The 16,449-nt window shown below is 34.7% G+C and overlaps 2 protein-coding genes across 6 annotated transcripts; one reads left to right on the top strand and one right to left on the bottom strand.

Annotated features, from left to right (window-relative positions):
- Nucleotides 1-441: 441 nt before the first annotated feature.
- On the top strand, nt 442-3,710 carry LOC117242072 (zinc finger and BTB domain-containing protein 49-like). 4 transcript variants are annotated; one of them, XM_033508431.1, is made up of 4 exons: nt 442-594; nt 1,718-2,065; nt 2,148-2,997; nt 3,086-3,710. In XM_033508431.1, exons 2-4 carry the CDS (start codon nt 1,739-1,741, stop codon nt 3,190-3,192), a joined length of 1,284 nt encoding a protein of 427 aa, XP_033364322.1. In that variant the 5' UTR covers nt 442-594; nt 1,718-1,738; the 3' UTR covers nt 3,193-3,710. The 4 variants fall into 4 exon arrangements, with proteins under 4 accessions (XP_033364322.1, XP_033364324.1, XP_033364321.1 ...); XM_033508433.1 differs by lacking the exon at nt 442-594 and adding an exon at nt 746-1,311 and having other exon boundaries at nt 2,196-2,997; XM_033508430.1 differs by lacking the exon at nt 442-594 and adding an exon at nt 755-1,311.
- Nucleotides 3,711-12,799: 9,089 nt separating this feature from the next.
- LOC117242068 (zinc finger protein 880-like) lies at nt 12,800-14,704 on the bottom strand. 2 transcript variants are annotated; one of them, XM_033508426.1, is made up of 3 exons: nt 14,379-14,704; nt 13,480-13,939; nt 12,800-13,405 (listed from the first exon to the last, which is right to left on the bottom strand). In XM_033508426.1, exons 2-3 carry the CDS (start codon nt 13,880-13,882, stop codon nt 12,939-12,941), a joined length of 870 nt encoding a protein of 289 aa, XP_033364317.1. In that variant the 5' UTR covers nt 13,883-13,939; nt 14,379-14,704; the 3' UTR covers nt 12,800-12,938. The 2 variants fall into 2 exon arrangements, with proteins under 2 accessions (XP_033364317.1, XP_033364316.1); XM_033508425.1 differs by having other exon boundaries at nt 13,480-13,922.
- Between the last annotated feature and the right edge of the window lie 1,745 nt (nt 14,705-16,449).

Here is a 16,449-nt window from a genome sequence, read left to right as displayed (position 1 = left end):
AGTACACACACACACACACACACACACAATTTTAATTTTTATTAATTTTAATAAAATATTCATTTGCAAATAAATTATTCGTTACAACAATTTTCATACACATTAGCTACAAATTCTTATATTATTAAATTCTATTTCACATTCTGCAATAATAAAGATTATTAATTAACTGTTAATTACAAAAATATAACATTATAAGACACAAGATATTCCTCGTCAAGTTTCGCTCCCTACTTTTCTCTTTCTGATTGGTGGTATTCCTCGACGACCGTGGAGTATATATCTCGAACTTGTTCCTACTCCCATGGACGGAGAGAAAGAGAGAGAAAATAATGGCAGGTCGCCGGGAGCAATTCGAAGTTAAAACCCCGATGGATTCGGGCATTTTCGCCGGCGCGGTCGCGAGGAGGGTCGGGAGAGAGAAAAAATAGTTAAGAGGCTGGCACAGTAGAGGGCGGACGGATGGGGTGGGGGCACCGACTTGAGGGACAGGTGTCAACGGCACACACATAGAGCGGGGGATCTTTTTTCGGAGATTCTCGGCTTCGTGAAAATTTTTGTACCAGGCGAGCGCAAGCTGCTAAGTACTAAATGGTAAGGTGGATTTTCTACTAAATTTTTTCGAATTAAGTTAGAGCTTAACGTTCGTGATGTTCCGTATTCGGTACGGCCATTTTCTGCTGAATTTCGTGCGAATTCGGCCCCCGCGTATCGACTAGGTGCCGAGAGGGGGAAGTCTCCGGGTCTCTCCCCTCACACTTCATCCCACTGCACGCATACTGTACCCATCCCTCTGCCACCAGATCATCCCCCCTGCGTCCTCCCCCGTTCTCCTTCATTCTTCCCGTCCTCTGATTCCCGTTCTCCGCGCCGCCGTCCCTCTACGGCCACCCTTCCCCCGCATCGCGACGATCCTCTGCCGCTTACAATATTCGTTTTTTAACGTCTTTTTCCGTCTTCTACCCTTTTCTATAATCAGTGTATATCCTTCGTAATCCTTATTAAAAGAACGCGTGCAATATCCTAGTATATGCACCAGTGAAGATTTACGTGTTTTTTTTTTTTTTTGTACAACAATCGTGCGGTTTAAGAAGGGAAACGCGACTGTTTCCCCTGTGTGTATTTCCTCGTGACAGAAGGCTGACGCAGCAGCGGCGGTGGCGGTGGCGTGCTGTGTTCTCTTGCTTCTTATGCTTGTGTCTCTCGTGTTGTAAAAATCTGCCCCTACGCTCGCTCTCACCTCTCGGAGACCCCCCTCCGAGGAAAGGATTCGATTCCACGGCGAAGAAACATGGGGAGAGGGACGTTGCTGTGAGTAAATACTCGGGCGTCATTTAAGTTGGACGTACCAGATATCTTCGTCTCGGTGTGTCATGTACCCGCGAAACGTCTCTCCCGTTGTTATCGCCGATGTCGCCGACAACTTATTTTCCGAGTTTTCTCTCCCCGAGTTTTTCCCACGGACGATGGCATAATTTTTGTTTAAGGCGGTTGCAATGTATTTCATAGGCACATATCATTGTCTAATGTCGACGAGTTGTTCAATGTTTATTAGTATGTTAACGATAACGCGTCGTGATTGTAAATTTTGGGAAAATGTTGAAAGATGTTGGTTGACCGACGAACTTCTTCCGCGAAACCATCCTGTAACTCGTAGTATGTAAAGTGTCGATAAGTATCATTTTATATCGGTTCTAATTCGTTTACAATTTTTCAGGTATTTGATTGACGGTTTGCAATGAATTTCCCGCCGTTCGGAAGCCATTTTCCCGGTACTATTCCTAGTATTCATCAGTTCGCAACCGACGGCTCCGGCGGTGCGGGCGGACGTTACGCCAATCATTTTCCCAACCAGCCTCCGATTGGAGTGCCGGTTATGGGAAAGTACCGTCCTGAAAGCAACGGCGTGCAATCTGCTCAGTCACAAGTGATGATGAACAATAAAGCAAGTTATCCTAACAGCAATGTTCATCATTACCCAAACGTACCATATTCCCAAGCTCAACCAGTTCAACAGCGGCCCTCTAATTCGCCTGGAATGCCAGAAAAGCGTTCTTATCATCAGGTCAGCTACTTTGTCTTTCTGTATTAAAATTTAAAGCATAGGATAATATAGAAGTACTTAATAGAGAATGGAAACTTTTCAGCAAGCGACCGAAACTATAAATCAACAAGATGTTTGCAATCTCCTGCAGGATAAAGATAAAAATAAAGAAAAGAAGGGAGACGAGCAACAGCGCAATGGAGAAACTACGACAAATGGTAGCCAACAAGATTATACAATGCATCAACATCATCAGCAGCACGCTCATACTCAAACTCCTGCAACTATGCCTGCTACGTGGCAGTCTTTGGCTACTCCTGGATCCACAGTGGCAGATTACCTCAGTCATTTACCAGCTAGTACTTTACCGTTAAGTTTACATCATTTCTTAAAATATTCTGCAGAAAGTATTAAGAAAGAATCAGAAATGGCACAAACCACTTCTGTAGCTGTAGCAACTACAACAACGCCTAACATAATGATGTCCCCGAATAATAAAAAGAAGAAAAAGAAGAAGGCTCCCAAGGAGAAAAAGCCACGTCCAAAACCTGGAGAAATTCGCTTAACAACGGCTCTAGATGGCTCTACATTGTATTGCTGTCCAGAATGTCATATGGCATACCCAGAACGTGAATTGTTGGAACAACATCTTCTGGGACATACTTTAGAACGAAGATTCGTGTGCGATATTTGTGGGGCGGGCCTGAAAAGAAAGGATCATCTTACACGTCACAAACAGAGTCACAACCCCGAACGTCCATACGTTTGTACCGTTTGTTTAAAAGCTTTCAAAAGGAAAGAGCAATTGACATTACACTTTGTTATACATTCTGGCGAGAAACGACACGTATGCACAGAGTGTGGAAAAGGATTTTATCGTAAAGATCATTTAAGAAAGCATACCAGAAGCCACATTGCAAGAAGGGTAAAAGCTGAGCTCAGTCAAAATGCTGGTAAGGAGATAGAAGTATTTTTTGTCTGTGTAATGATAAACATAAATAAAGCATTTTTGTTATGGTAACGAGATTCTTTTATCTCTAGGTACACAGCAAAATCAACAACAAAATAATGTTTCAAACATGCAGACAACAGCTGTTACAGCATCGTCTGTTCTTTCTGGTGGACATCCGGGACCTCTCCTGTCCTGAGCCCCGCCACCAGGGAACTTCCAAGTTCCCCATCCTAATAATATTCTTCACTCGCATACTTCTCATCATTCGTTGCATCATCATCATTTGACGGCCGTTAACGTGGCGCACCAATCGAGTGTCACGCCACTTGCTACATCCAGCCACTATCAAACGCACGACCTCAGTTTTTTGGGACACGTTAAAGATTTCTGAGAGCAGGGGAAGACCTCGATCAAGAGGTAACAAAACTGACAAATTATACGAGTACTCTTAGCCAGTGAGAGTTAATTCGACCGCTTTTCTTCGTTTCGACTTTAGTAAGTTTTCTACGATAACAAACAATTATCCGTGATTCTGCTGACTCTCTATGTCCTAGTACAATAACGCAAAAGCTGTGACAGTTGCATAAGTTTTTCAACGGTATGCACAGTTTTTATCACCTGTGTGTCGGGTATTGTTTTTGAGATATGTACGCATAGATCTTATCTTGAAAAAGTGTGCCATATGTGTATGTACATGATCAAAAAAAAAAAAAAAAAGAAAAAATGAAGAAAGAGACATAGAGAGTGTTTCCATGCACACGGAAAAGAGACACCATAATTTTCTCTAGGAGCGTTAGATTAGAGCCTGATATAAAAGTCTTGCCATACTACCGTATGTATGAGAAAAAAAACATATTTTTATGAAGGCTTGATGTAAAACACAAAGAAGCTACTTATTATCAAGCTAAGCTTATTATCAAGAGAGAGAAATATTATACATTTTTTCCAAATGAGTTGAACCGAACGATTCAATTTAGTTTACAAATTTATTTTCAATTAGTCAACCGAAAATCATTGAACACAAACAAAAGTTTGGAATTTGTGCGAATGAAGACATGTATATAAGGATGCAAACGAGTCATCCCACCGATTAATATGTAACGTCTTTCAATTTCTTAATAACCTGAAAAGTATGTTTCTTTTAATCATCGACTCAGTGATACTTTGATCGTATCTTGATCTAAAGAATTAAATATGTTTACAATCTTTTCGACGAAGTTAGAAAATATTTTATTTTTAGAGTCGAGTTATTTAATGTTTTAACGAAACATTACAAAGCAGTAGCTAAAAGAACACGTGGCAATACTTTAGTCGATAAAGGAACGAAAGAACATTATTTCGCTTTTGTTTTTATAAATTTATTTCGTATATATACAAAGTTGACAGTATTTTATATTTTACAATATATAGTTCCAAATTTTTGCTTGTATGTATACATTTATACATAATTGCGTATATATACATATGTATGTATTTATGTACACGTATATATTTTGCGATATCGCCGAGAATCGTACTATATCTCACTTTTTTTATATACGTAAGTTCTTTAGGAGTTTACATCGTTTTTTATATCGTTTTTACATTGTTTTTTATACATATTTTTTTTCGTTAAATCCCTTTAACTTTCGTTGAATACTGATCGTGTTAGTGAACGTTTTTCGTTAGACTTCATGTACTTTTGATTTTCTTTGTTTATTATTATTATTATAATTTTTATACGTATATATTATAGTAAATATTCAAGTAATCGTCGTTAAAAAGAATGCTAGTTTTATAATCTTTTTTTATGTCTTATTTATCCGCATCGTGGAAGTGAAATACCCTCGCGGACTGTGATCGTTTCGGACAAAACTGACATTTGTTCCAATTGTCTCACTTTGTCTGATATGTTTTTTTCAACCATTTCTTCCTCGTTTTAGTATTATTCAGTGTGCCATTTTCTTCGAACTCTCTACGCCGATACTTTCTTGCCACAGGCATTAATTCAGTCTACCAGATCGTCGACGCTATCCTTTCGTCCTGTTTTTTTTTTCTTTTTTTTTTTTAATTCTTAAAAGTAAACGTCCTATATCCTTGAACATTACACGCAACAGCTGCTTAATACGTTTACGTTCTGATGTAAACCGTATGAGGAAAACAAAATGCAAGAATATAACGTATGAAAAAAGTAGTTAGGAATGTGATGCGCTATTATAAAAAGGAAAGAGAGGAAGGAAAGGGAAAATATTGAAAGCATCGTATTCGTTGGGAGGACGACGCGTTTCGGCGATCCATTACTGCTTACGAGAATGAACTATAAAGTATTTTGTAAAGAACTTAGGGTATGCAAATAGAATAGACGTACAAATTCATCGTTGATATACATATATTTTAATTATTTCCTACGTTTGACCGTAAATATACACACAGTTATTTTCTAACGTTCACTTAAGTTTCGTTCCAGTAATCATAAATTTTTGGTCTTCTTCCAATCGATCCTCACCGACTGTTTTGCATCATATTTCTAGCAAAAGTCGTATATACGTTCTATAGCAGGTAATATGAAAAATTCAGGATTCGTCAGACCTCAAATATAAGGATGTACTAAAAATATTATATACAAATATATATGTATATATATATATATATATATACTAAAAGTTATATATATATATACATTTAAAAAAAGTATAAAAGAACGAGCTGTATTAAAATACTCCACCGCCATGTACTTGTAATCATGAAAAAAAGAGAAGAGAAGAAAGAGAACAGAGAGTACACTTTAGGTTATATGTTTTAGCGAGTAAGTTTGTATACAAGATGAAGAAAAAAAAAATAAGATTACTACGATATGTAAGTGAAAGACGAGAGGAGAGAAGTATAAAAGATGCGTATGCCTGCGTGTGTTGTATGCGTGTACATGCACGCGCGCGCCGAATCGCAGAGAAAAATATGTCGGGACGTGTGTGCTTGTTTGCGTGCGTTTTATGCGTGCATATAATAATCCGAAAAGTATAAGGGAAAGAGAGAAAGAGCCTGTGAAAGAATTAAACAAAAGGAAAGAGAGGAAAGAAGAAAGAACGTTGACATGTGGGTAGTTATATATATAAAAGTATATAATATAATATAAAAATATATATAATGTGTGTGAGAGAGAGAGAGAGAGAGAGAGAGAGAGAGAGTAAGAGAGAGAGATCAAATTTTTCCGGAACAGGAAGTCGGTGGACTAAATGAAGAGGAAAAGTGAGATGAAAATAATGACAAATAGCTTTACGATTTATAAAAAGAAAAAATAAAACAGCGAGCGCGCGCGAAAAAGAGCGAGCGAGAGAGAGAGAGAGAGAGAGAGAGAGAGGGAGAGAAACATTTTTCAGAAGTTCGACGTATGATTTTTTTTTTGAGAGATTAAACAAATGAGAGGCTCAAGAAGCGGTCTATTTTCAAGGGTAGCCAAAAAGAAAAATGAATAAAAAAATGGAGAAAGAACCTGATATTTCCGCGCTCGACGAGGCGGACAGTTTGTCTTTGATATTTCAGAAAACCGACCACTTCGTCGAGGTATAATAGGCATAGTTGGTGTTCCTAGAGAAAAAAAAGATGAGAAGGAGAGAAAGGAAAGGGAGGAATAAGAATAGTTAACGCGTCTGTAAAAACGGAAGAGAAGAAAGAAAAATAACAATTCTCCGGTGCCTTTGCATAGCGCTGGACTTTAACCGCACCTGCATACTTTTTCCACCTTATGAGTAAAAGTCCATGGATATGGCCTCGTGCATAGCTCTTTTTCGGGACACCCTGTGTATGCTCCTTTCCTCTTTCGTCCCCCGTTCGCAACTTTTTTGTCGTTTTCGTCGCCATCCGACACTCTTTTTGCGCCGCGAGCAAGCTAACAAAAAAGATATGAACAAAAAGCGGTTCAACGGGCGATCGAGAGAGGAAGAAGATGAAATATTTTTTAATAATGTGAAAATGATTATTGAAAGAGGAGAAAAAGTAAGATGTGTGTTTTTTAGAAAAAAAGAAAAAAAAAGAGGATTCAGAGACGAGAGTTATTGACGAAAGGGGAGCGAACAGAACGAAGAAACACGTTTTTTCTGTACTTTTCAATTATGATTTCTTCAATTTTCCTTTTTAGCAATCTTTTTTGTGGTTCGTTAAATGGCAAAAGCCAAGTATAAAAGAACGTGGAAAATTTGTTACTCGGATGGGATGGGAAATATTTATTTGCATTTTTCAAGATTAGAATTTCGCTGGTAGAGCTATGTATACGTTTTGTACTTATTCCTTCCTGTGTATCAAGCGTATAGATATTTTACTTTATACCATGAATCGAACGAAGCGAAACTACAGCTTCGTTACAGAAGATACCGAGGGACTCTGTTTCGCGAACTCAGCGGTTGGAAATGATTTAATTTGTCTTCTGCCCCTAGATACATACGTTTTCCGTTCTTGTAATCGATATAGTAGTGTCTAATGATTAAACGAGCATAAGTATCGCGTTTTATAGAGCATAAGTAGTAATAAGGTATAGGCCTTTATTGCCTAAGTTGCACGAGCTAAGAGAGTGAAAGGGAGAGACTGCGAGTGAAACCGAGAGCGAGAGAATGGGAAAAATGACAAAATGATAATAACAGATTGAATTTGCGTACATCTGGTTTTACAGTTTTACTAGAAACTGTAAGGATGAAGACATAAGAAAGAAAGGTCTTAAATCTTGAGAAAACAAATTCACGGAAACTCGTAGAATTCCTTTTTTCGTATGGTAAAAGCGTTTCGTACTGGTGTTTACTTAATCCTCTATGGACTATTCGTAGTAATGCGCGTGAGTATGTAATGGCTTTTAACTTAAAGCATTAAACATTTTCTCTTGGAACAAGAAACAAATTTATAAAAAGGTCTCCAAAATTTTTGAAAATGGGAACTTTTCCTCAAAGCATCGAATGCTTTGTTTAGATTATAGAGGATTAATATCACGAAATACCGTTATTGTTATTACTATTACATTTTTGCGTTATTCGTATACTATCATTTACAGCGATACGATTAGACATTTGAATGCTATTTCTGTAGTAAGTTCGAAAGTAATCGTTGCTCGAAACGGGACATCGTGTTCGGTAACGACGAGTCTTCGCGTCTATCGATCTCAACCTCGTCGAAACGAGTAAGGAGAAAAATTGAATAACCAGAAAGAACGACGACGATGGAAAACACAGTTTCGAGCATTGATTTCTCGTTAATTTACCGTGTAGTTATTGTAAAACCGATTGTTTTCGACGAGCGATCAGACGTAAAGGTAATTGATCGAACAGGGAAGAAGAAAAAAAACTAAAAGTTTAAAAGGTAACAGTTTGTTGTAAATCAAACGCAATTCACTGAGAGATATGAGGGTGACAATGAAAACCATATTTTTCTACGCAGTGTCGAAAAAAAAAAACTCTTAATCGTACTAATGCAGAATAGAGCCGAAAATGAATTCGATTTAAAAAAGATGGCTTCGTCGCGTGAAGCGTAATAATTTGCTTCGCGCGCGAGCTACGGATTTTAGTTGGTTCATGCAAAAATGAAAGAAAAGAAGAACGCAAAAGGGAGGGGGAGAAAGTACAATAACGAAACTTGAGATTCGCGCTAATATATTTAGAGGCACCGAAGCGTTCTCCCGCGCACTTTTTTCCTTGTAAATAGAACGAAACCGAAGAAGAGAGAAAGAAGGGATAGACTTAAGACGAACACCAAGTAAAAATGCATCGTTTTCGAATGGAGCAAGATAATGATTTCTCGATCGAGAGGCGAATAATTTTTTATAAAGTTCATCGGATAGCTGTTGGTTTTTTAAGTAACCTTAGACGTAAGACGCAGTTAGTACACGTGTACTTATACGATCCTTTACAGTCTAACTTTATCAGTTTTTCCACGCACAAACAAACGAAAGAAGAATAGAAATTTTTAGCAAAGGAAAGAAAAATTAATTTCTGGAACTTAAATTACCGTTACATTTCGATATCTTGTTTCATCTATTTTGGGAATTAGTTAAAAAACCAAAAAGTCCGGTTAACCGATTCTTCTATCGTAATAAGTCCTTTGGAAAAAGTTATAGATTAAAATGAAATTAGTAGAGGAGCTAGACCGTAAAGGATTCGAATGAAAGAGGAGAAGTTTTGCATGAACCAACGGGCGCTGTTCTTACGTGTATATTTTATCGGAGTATCCAGCTGCCGCGGTTCAGTTTCTCGGCTTGTCCAGTCGGCGTGGTATGTGTGCTTGCGTTTTTTGCGTGCGTCCTCTGTGCGCGTGTGCGTAAATGTGATTACCGGTTTTTCAAACAGAGACGTCAGCACAACAGGCGAGTAACGACGGAAGGGAAATATGGAAAGATATACAAATTCCTCGACATAGTACAAAGCATTTAAACTCCTCTTTTTCCAATAGCCTAGGGAATATGATAAGTACGCATTGCACATAAGTCATTACGCGTAAAATAGACATCTACCGAGTAGCCGGAGAGTCCGCGACGCAACGAGGCAATTTATTTTCTTTTTTCTGTTCTTCTCTCTTCCATTAGTTTTGTCTCGATAATATAGTAGAAAAGTTATGACAGTGATTTTATTCGAACCCTTTGCACTCATGAATCGCTTCTTCCACGCGACAAAAGAAACTCACATTCGATTCATAACTTTGGAGAACATTTTTGGAAATTAAAAAGAATATGTAGTAAAAACATAAAAATATGAAAACTTTGATAGTTTGGTAATTTATTTCGTTTTCTTGTTGTTCGTTTTGCTTTTTAATACGGTAGCATTTTACTCGAAAACGTAAGTGCAGAGGGTGCCAACAAATCGTACATGCAATTTGTCTAAATAGATCTGTAAAAGATTTTTTAAGGAACTCTTCTTATTGGACACACAAACGCAATACTAAAGATCCGTAAGAAAGATATTCTTACAAACTTTTTACGAGACTGCAAAGGCTGACGTTTTATAGATTACTCGAAATAGCGCGAAGGTACTTACATTGCGACCGATCAAATGTTTAGCAAGGTATATACTTTTGTAATAGACTAGCCAAATTGTGAATGGTGAATATTTTATATAAACCGTATAGAACTCTCTGAGAATTAATTTCGACGCACCGCTGAATGCACACAATAGAATATATCGTTTAGAAAACTTGAAGTTTCGGTAGCTATATCTCGAGTTGAATCGTATTTGTCTTGTCTCGAAAAACTGTATTTCTTGAACTTCTCGATTTGTTCACCACCGTTTAGTGTATCACGATAAACCGTATGCCTAAAGAACGCATAGATACTGCCATAATTGCGATTATTAGTAGCTTCGGATTAAAAAGAAAAAAAAAAAAAAAGAAATACGAAAAAGAAGTATTAAACATCGATAAACGATGTACTTCCTTCGAAAAAGAAATTTACTCGTTACTCATTTTTCGAATCTAAGATTGCGTTTCCGGTTGTGGATTTTCCGGACATCCGATAGATAATAAAGGAGAAAGAAAGAGAAATAGTGAAATTTTCAAGCTCGGAATATAGGAAATACGAGCCTTTTGTTTGAATCCACCATGTTTTCATTTTCTTCATTTCCGTTTGTTCCTCACCGAAACATTTGTACCACAGTCTTCCAGGGTACAAAGGAAAGAGTAAAATAATACCGTTCGTTCGTCATGGTGCGTAAATCAAAAAGGGAAAGAACAGACGAGTAGTAAAAAGGGATGAAGAAGAAAGAGAGAGAGAGAGAGAGAGAGAGAAAGAGCAGAAAGCGGGAAAGAGAGAAGAAGAAAGGGAAGAAAGATAAGATGAAACAAAAAAAAAAAAAAAAAGAAAGAAAGGACTAATAAGAGAAATTGTGTATAACTATGCGAACCCTCTGATGATCTCAGCGTTTTATTTTTGTATAGAGTGCATAAAAAACATGTAATCTTCAGGAATGTAAGGACGAGGAAAGAGGTACGCAGTTTGAGACAAACAAAAAAGCAAGACTTATGTAGTAGATGAGAAGACGAAACGTATAAAAGGGAGATGTAGGTATAAAAAAAAAAAAATACAGACAGACGAATTTAGGTTGCGAGGATAGAAGTTTAAAGTTTGTGAACGTTTTTTCGGACATTTCCCAGTGCTGCTTTATGTAATACCCTATATATATAATATATATATCTATATATATATATATAAAAATTGTATGAAAAGTCATCTAAGAAAATATGCTAATTTTTATTATTCATAATTCCTTCGTTCTCCATATCCTGATGCTAAAACAAACAAACAAACAAACAAACAAACAAACAAACAAACAAACACACACACACACACACACACACACACACACACACACAAATGGGTTATAAAATATGATTTAATTTAAAACGACTTATAATTTTATGTAATAATGATTTATTAGTTTAATTGTAACTACTACAACCGATAACAAAACGTTGATCTTTTTTTAACCATATTTCACGTAATATGTCCGATTATGTACACTTTGGAAGCGTTATATAGTAAAGCCGATATATGGTCGGTTCTTCTTAATAAATATAAATACATAATTTACAGGGGTAATTTGACGTAACATTTCACGTGTAAATACGCGTATAACATATAACATATTAATATAATACAATACATATTACTACATATTATACGCGTATCTATATATTTCTATATAGCACACGTACAAACATACTGACACGCTCGCACAATATAAACTGCAGTATTGAATTATTTAACATGACATATCCTTACATTCATCGCTGTTTCAACTTTAAACATTAAGGAACATTGCTGTTACTCTAACATGGATCAAAGTTTCTTTAATCCTACATATTTACAATGTACAACATGAAAGAAGGTAAAGGCATATAAATAAAAAGTAACGGAGAAATTAATATCGATAAAAACCGTACTTTGTGCAATGTTCCTTTCCAGTTAGGGCTACAAAATGTATTCCATTGATTACAGACTATTCTTAACGTTGATTTTATATTCCTTTTTCATAATTACGTGCAAAGATAGGTGTTATTATGCTGTTTCTTTTAGGCACATGATCCAAGATGATTGATACCGTTATCTTAGCAGAAAACAAAATCATGTATTTTCGTTCCACTTTTACACATCATATATAACAAATACGCATCTTCTTTCAGTATCTTGAGCATAACAAGAATCGTTTGTGCACGGTATTATAGAGTATTTGCATCTCTTTTTGCTTAAAGATGAAAGTATTTAAAAGCTGGTCTTACAAAGGCTGCTTTAATTTAGAATACACAGTAAGATACATCTAATTAATATACTAACATTTTTTTATTAAATTTGAAACTAAAAATTTTATTGCTAAGCTAGCATTATTCTTGTTCTTTCCATACATTTCAAACATCATATCAAATGTAAGATTTAAAGAAAAAAATTCAACGATACTAGGGCTTATACCCAGTTGTAATTTATATAAAAGCTTGAATAATTTATATAAATATCTTTCCTAAATAAAATTATTTAAAGTATCTAAATATATATATTACATTTCAAAAAACTGCCCTTAACAGGTACGTTCTTACTTTAAGAATATTGTGCATATTAGAGGCATATTAAAAAGAGAAATATAAAATTTGCAGAATTAATTTAGAGCCTGTTTGTTTTTCAGCTACGTTATAAGTAGCATTTCCAGACTAATACATATATATATATATATATATATATATATGTCGGAGATGAAAGAACACCGGAGCCTTTGGAATTTTGGATAATCCCGCAATTGTAACCTAGAGTCTACTATAGCTGTAATTGAACAATTGTAGTTATTCAATCCGATTGTAATTGGTTCGAAACTGCAAAATTCGGAACCATCAACAACTACTCCGTTACTTCATGAAAGTGTCTCTGATAAAGCTCGCTGTATCAATCTCTCAAATTTAAATTGCCTAAATTACAAAACAACTTTGTTTTAAGATTAAGATAAAAATGTATTAAGTTCTCAAAATAGAAAATGGAGGTGGCCCAGTCTGCCTCATCATCATTGCAAAACTACTTAATCCTTCTTCGCCATTATTATGGCTATTCTGATTATTCTGCGAACTGTTTAGATTTTTGCTTCTGCTACTATTATGACTTTGCAAATGTTTTTTTAAGTGATCCTTTCTATAAAAAGCTTTGCCACATTCTGTACAAACTTGATTTTTGCTACCTGAGTGTATAATCATGTGACGTGCAAGATGTTCATTGCGTTTAAATGCTTTGCAGCACATATTACACTGATAAGGCCTATCTTTATTGTGTCCTTGTTTGTGACGATCTAGATGTTCCTTGCGTTTTAAACTTGCGCCACAAATATCACAAATGTGAGGTCGTTGCCTGTGATCTTCCAGATGTTCGTGTAACGCCTCTCTGTCTTCAAATCTGAATGCACATTCTGGACAACGATATATTAACATACCTGAAACAATAAAGTTTATCATTTACAAAAAAGAACATTCTCAATTTCTGTTATATCTTTTTTCGTGTGTTTACCATTGATATGTTGTGGCTCAACTTCAAATTCAATTTTTGGTCTAATTTCTTGGCAATTATGCGTTGAATTGTTGCTATTTTCTTCATACTTAGTTACATATGGTAAACCTAATGTACTAGAACATCGTGCTAAGTACTCTGAAGTAAGTCTAAAGTCTATTTGTAACGGATCGGTCATAGTTGCTGCATCTACTTTTTGGATAGTCTGTGTACCCGAAGATTGATGAGATATCTGAGGGCATGTCTCCTTATTTCCACAATTATTCTCATTTCTATTTTCATCCGTTTGTTGAACATGAGTTACCGGATGCCCAGAGTATGTATATCCAGTGATATTAGGCTGATTATGTTGATGGTTGTGCATATCAGATGGATATTTTATATTACGTGGATCATAAGCCATCTTTCAACGTATGATAAAAGTAAGTATCCTTATCGTTTGTCTATAAATATAAAAACACTGTAATAAAAAGTTAACGAGACTTAAAAGATTACACATAATTACAAATACAAAAATTATCAATCGAGACTAACAACCGAAGATCATTTTTAGAAAAGTTGCATTAATAATTTAAGAGATTGAATTTCAATTTTTATCTTAAAAAAGCGAAACTAAAAAATACTTTACTTTTTACATTTTATCAACAATAAAAAAAAAACTTGATAAAACTGTGAACGACACATCAGTTCGAATACAAGGATCAGTTAGCAAAAATTTACATATGAAGACAACGGTGTCGTAAATTTGACGTAAATGAGAAGTTTTATTGAGCAGGTCAGGAAAGATGTCATTTGCTATTCAATATTTTTGAAAATTCGAAATATTCTTAGAAAATATCGCAGTTACTGCAGAATAAAACTATTTATCTACATTATTCGCGTGAATCAAATTTACTCACCCCTTAGTGCACAGTCAGTTGTGAAATCAGCACATAACTGATCACTATTTGTTTGTATTGAGCTTGGCCATCTTTACACATCAGCTGCTGTAGAAATTCCGAGTCCTTCTTCTAACAGGCTATTTATTTTACAAAACTATACACTCTGATTATGTATTAATGATTCGTTTATTAACAAGATATTATTAAACAAACAAAGTACTCGATTAATCTCTCTCAATCATGATCACTTTTGTACAGTGCAGTTTCGTTTCGAAATACGTAACGATGCGATGATCACACAATAGAAAAGGTATAACGCATTTAAAAGAGGCGGCTATTTAAGGCATTCGTCGAAAAAAAATAACGATTTGTATCAATATATATCCCGATGAAATCAATAAATATTAGACAAATATGTTATAATTTTAATAATATTTTTAACGATTCTAATCAATGTCTTCCAATGATTTCAAATTTATTATATATTCCTATCATAAAAATATTGCATTTATTTAGTTAGCATTGTTTCTGTATCTTAAAATATATATCGTACCCATGTACTTTATAATCATTTTCTAATAACGTTAAGAATATAATATTCATTCATCTTTATGTATTTATGTGTGTGTATTATTAATTAATATTTTATTTATTGATATGTCATACATATTTCATATATATGACGAAATTTTATTTTAACTTTTTCTTTTATTTGCTAGAAAAGCTCGTAATATTCAATGGGTACTGGTTATAATGCATATCTACGATAATAACGCTATTTTTATTTAAATTTAAAACCGGTATGACTAGATAAGAATGCATTTTCGCAATGATGACATCTTGCGGTAAATAAATCCACGTTTCAGGACCGTAACTTCTTCTTTGTGTGACAATTGAATATATTTATATTATTATCTTAGTGAAAATAGCTTCGATATTTCAATCAAATTTAAATAAACCTATTAATCCGATTTATTAAATTCTGGTTTTTTTTATACTGGATTTTATACTGATAGGAAAGTATAAACAGTTTACGAAATGTAAATTCAAGAAATTAACAATGAGATTAAATATTTTTTCTTAATGAGGGTGTAGTTTTAACAAATCGTAAAAAGTAACTTAATCAAAATAAATTCCAATGTTACTATCGATATAATTGTACGGTTCCTTAAAAGCAGAATGTTGAAAGTAGTAAAAATTAACAAAAAAAAAATAAGTTTAAAATTCATTTCCTCTTCGAAGAATATCGAAAATAAAAAATGGAGAGAAGTAAGTATACATAGGTTAATGTACACATAGTGAACCAGATGTTTGTATATTTAAACTTATTATGTACAAGGGGTTATATTATATTAAACAACGATTTGCTATATAGGTATTTGCCTATAAGAACTCGTAACATCGGTACAATATATTTGTTAATCACATGACCACGGAGTGGACACGTAACAAAACTTGATTATAAACTTGGTATTTTTTTATCAAGAAAAATGAGACGAAGGATATAAGCGTGTATATCGAATTCGTAAAAGTTAATTGGCTTGAGTATTCTTTTGTCCAGTTGCAAATACATGTTTATAATCGATTAAAAAGATACCATTGAAGTTCTCCGATATTTGCAAAAATATAGAAACGATGTGTTATAAATTAATAAGAATCGATAATGTGAAAGAAGTTTGGAAAATACGACTGAATACGAATGAACAGCCGTTTCCTTGCGTTTCAGGAAACTTCTTTGATATAATTATCGAAATATGTATACTCCCACTCAAAAGTCTTAGGGCATTCACCGTTTTTAATAAAACCTTGGTATCCGATGTAAATTATAAATTTTAAATCGCATGCATGTTTCAATAACATTTACTTTCTTTATCATATAACTAACAATTTTTGATATCTTTATTGTATACATAGTGTTATCCAATTTTTAACCTAATATAATAATAATTGTCTTAAGATTTTTGAGCGAGGAAGTAGTTTCTACGATACTCGTGAAATATTCATGTTTGTAATGATTCGATGAAAGATCATCAATTACGTCCACTTGAGAATCACGACGAGCGTTGTACGATGTCTATTTAACGCGAGT

Source organism: Bombus vosnesenskii, unplaced genomic scaffold (genome assembly GCF_011952255.1).
Source record: "Bombus vosnesenskii isolate JDL3184/JDL3185 unplaced genomic scaffold, Bvos_JDL3184-5_v1.1 scf7180000016263, whole genome shotgun sequence".
Lineage (NCBI taxonomy): Eukaryota > Metazoa > Arthropoda > Insecta > Hymenoptera > Apidae > Bombus > Bombus vosnesenskii.
This window is presented reverse-complemented; position numbering and strand designations above follow the sequence as displayed.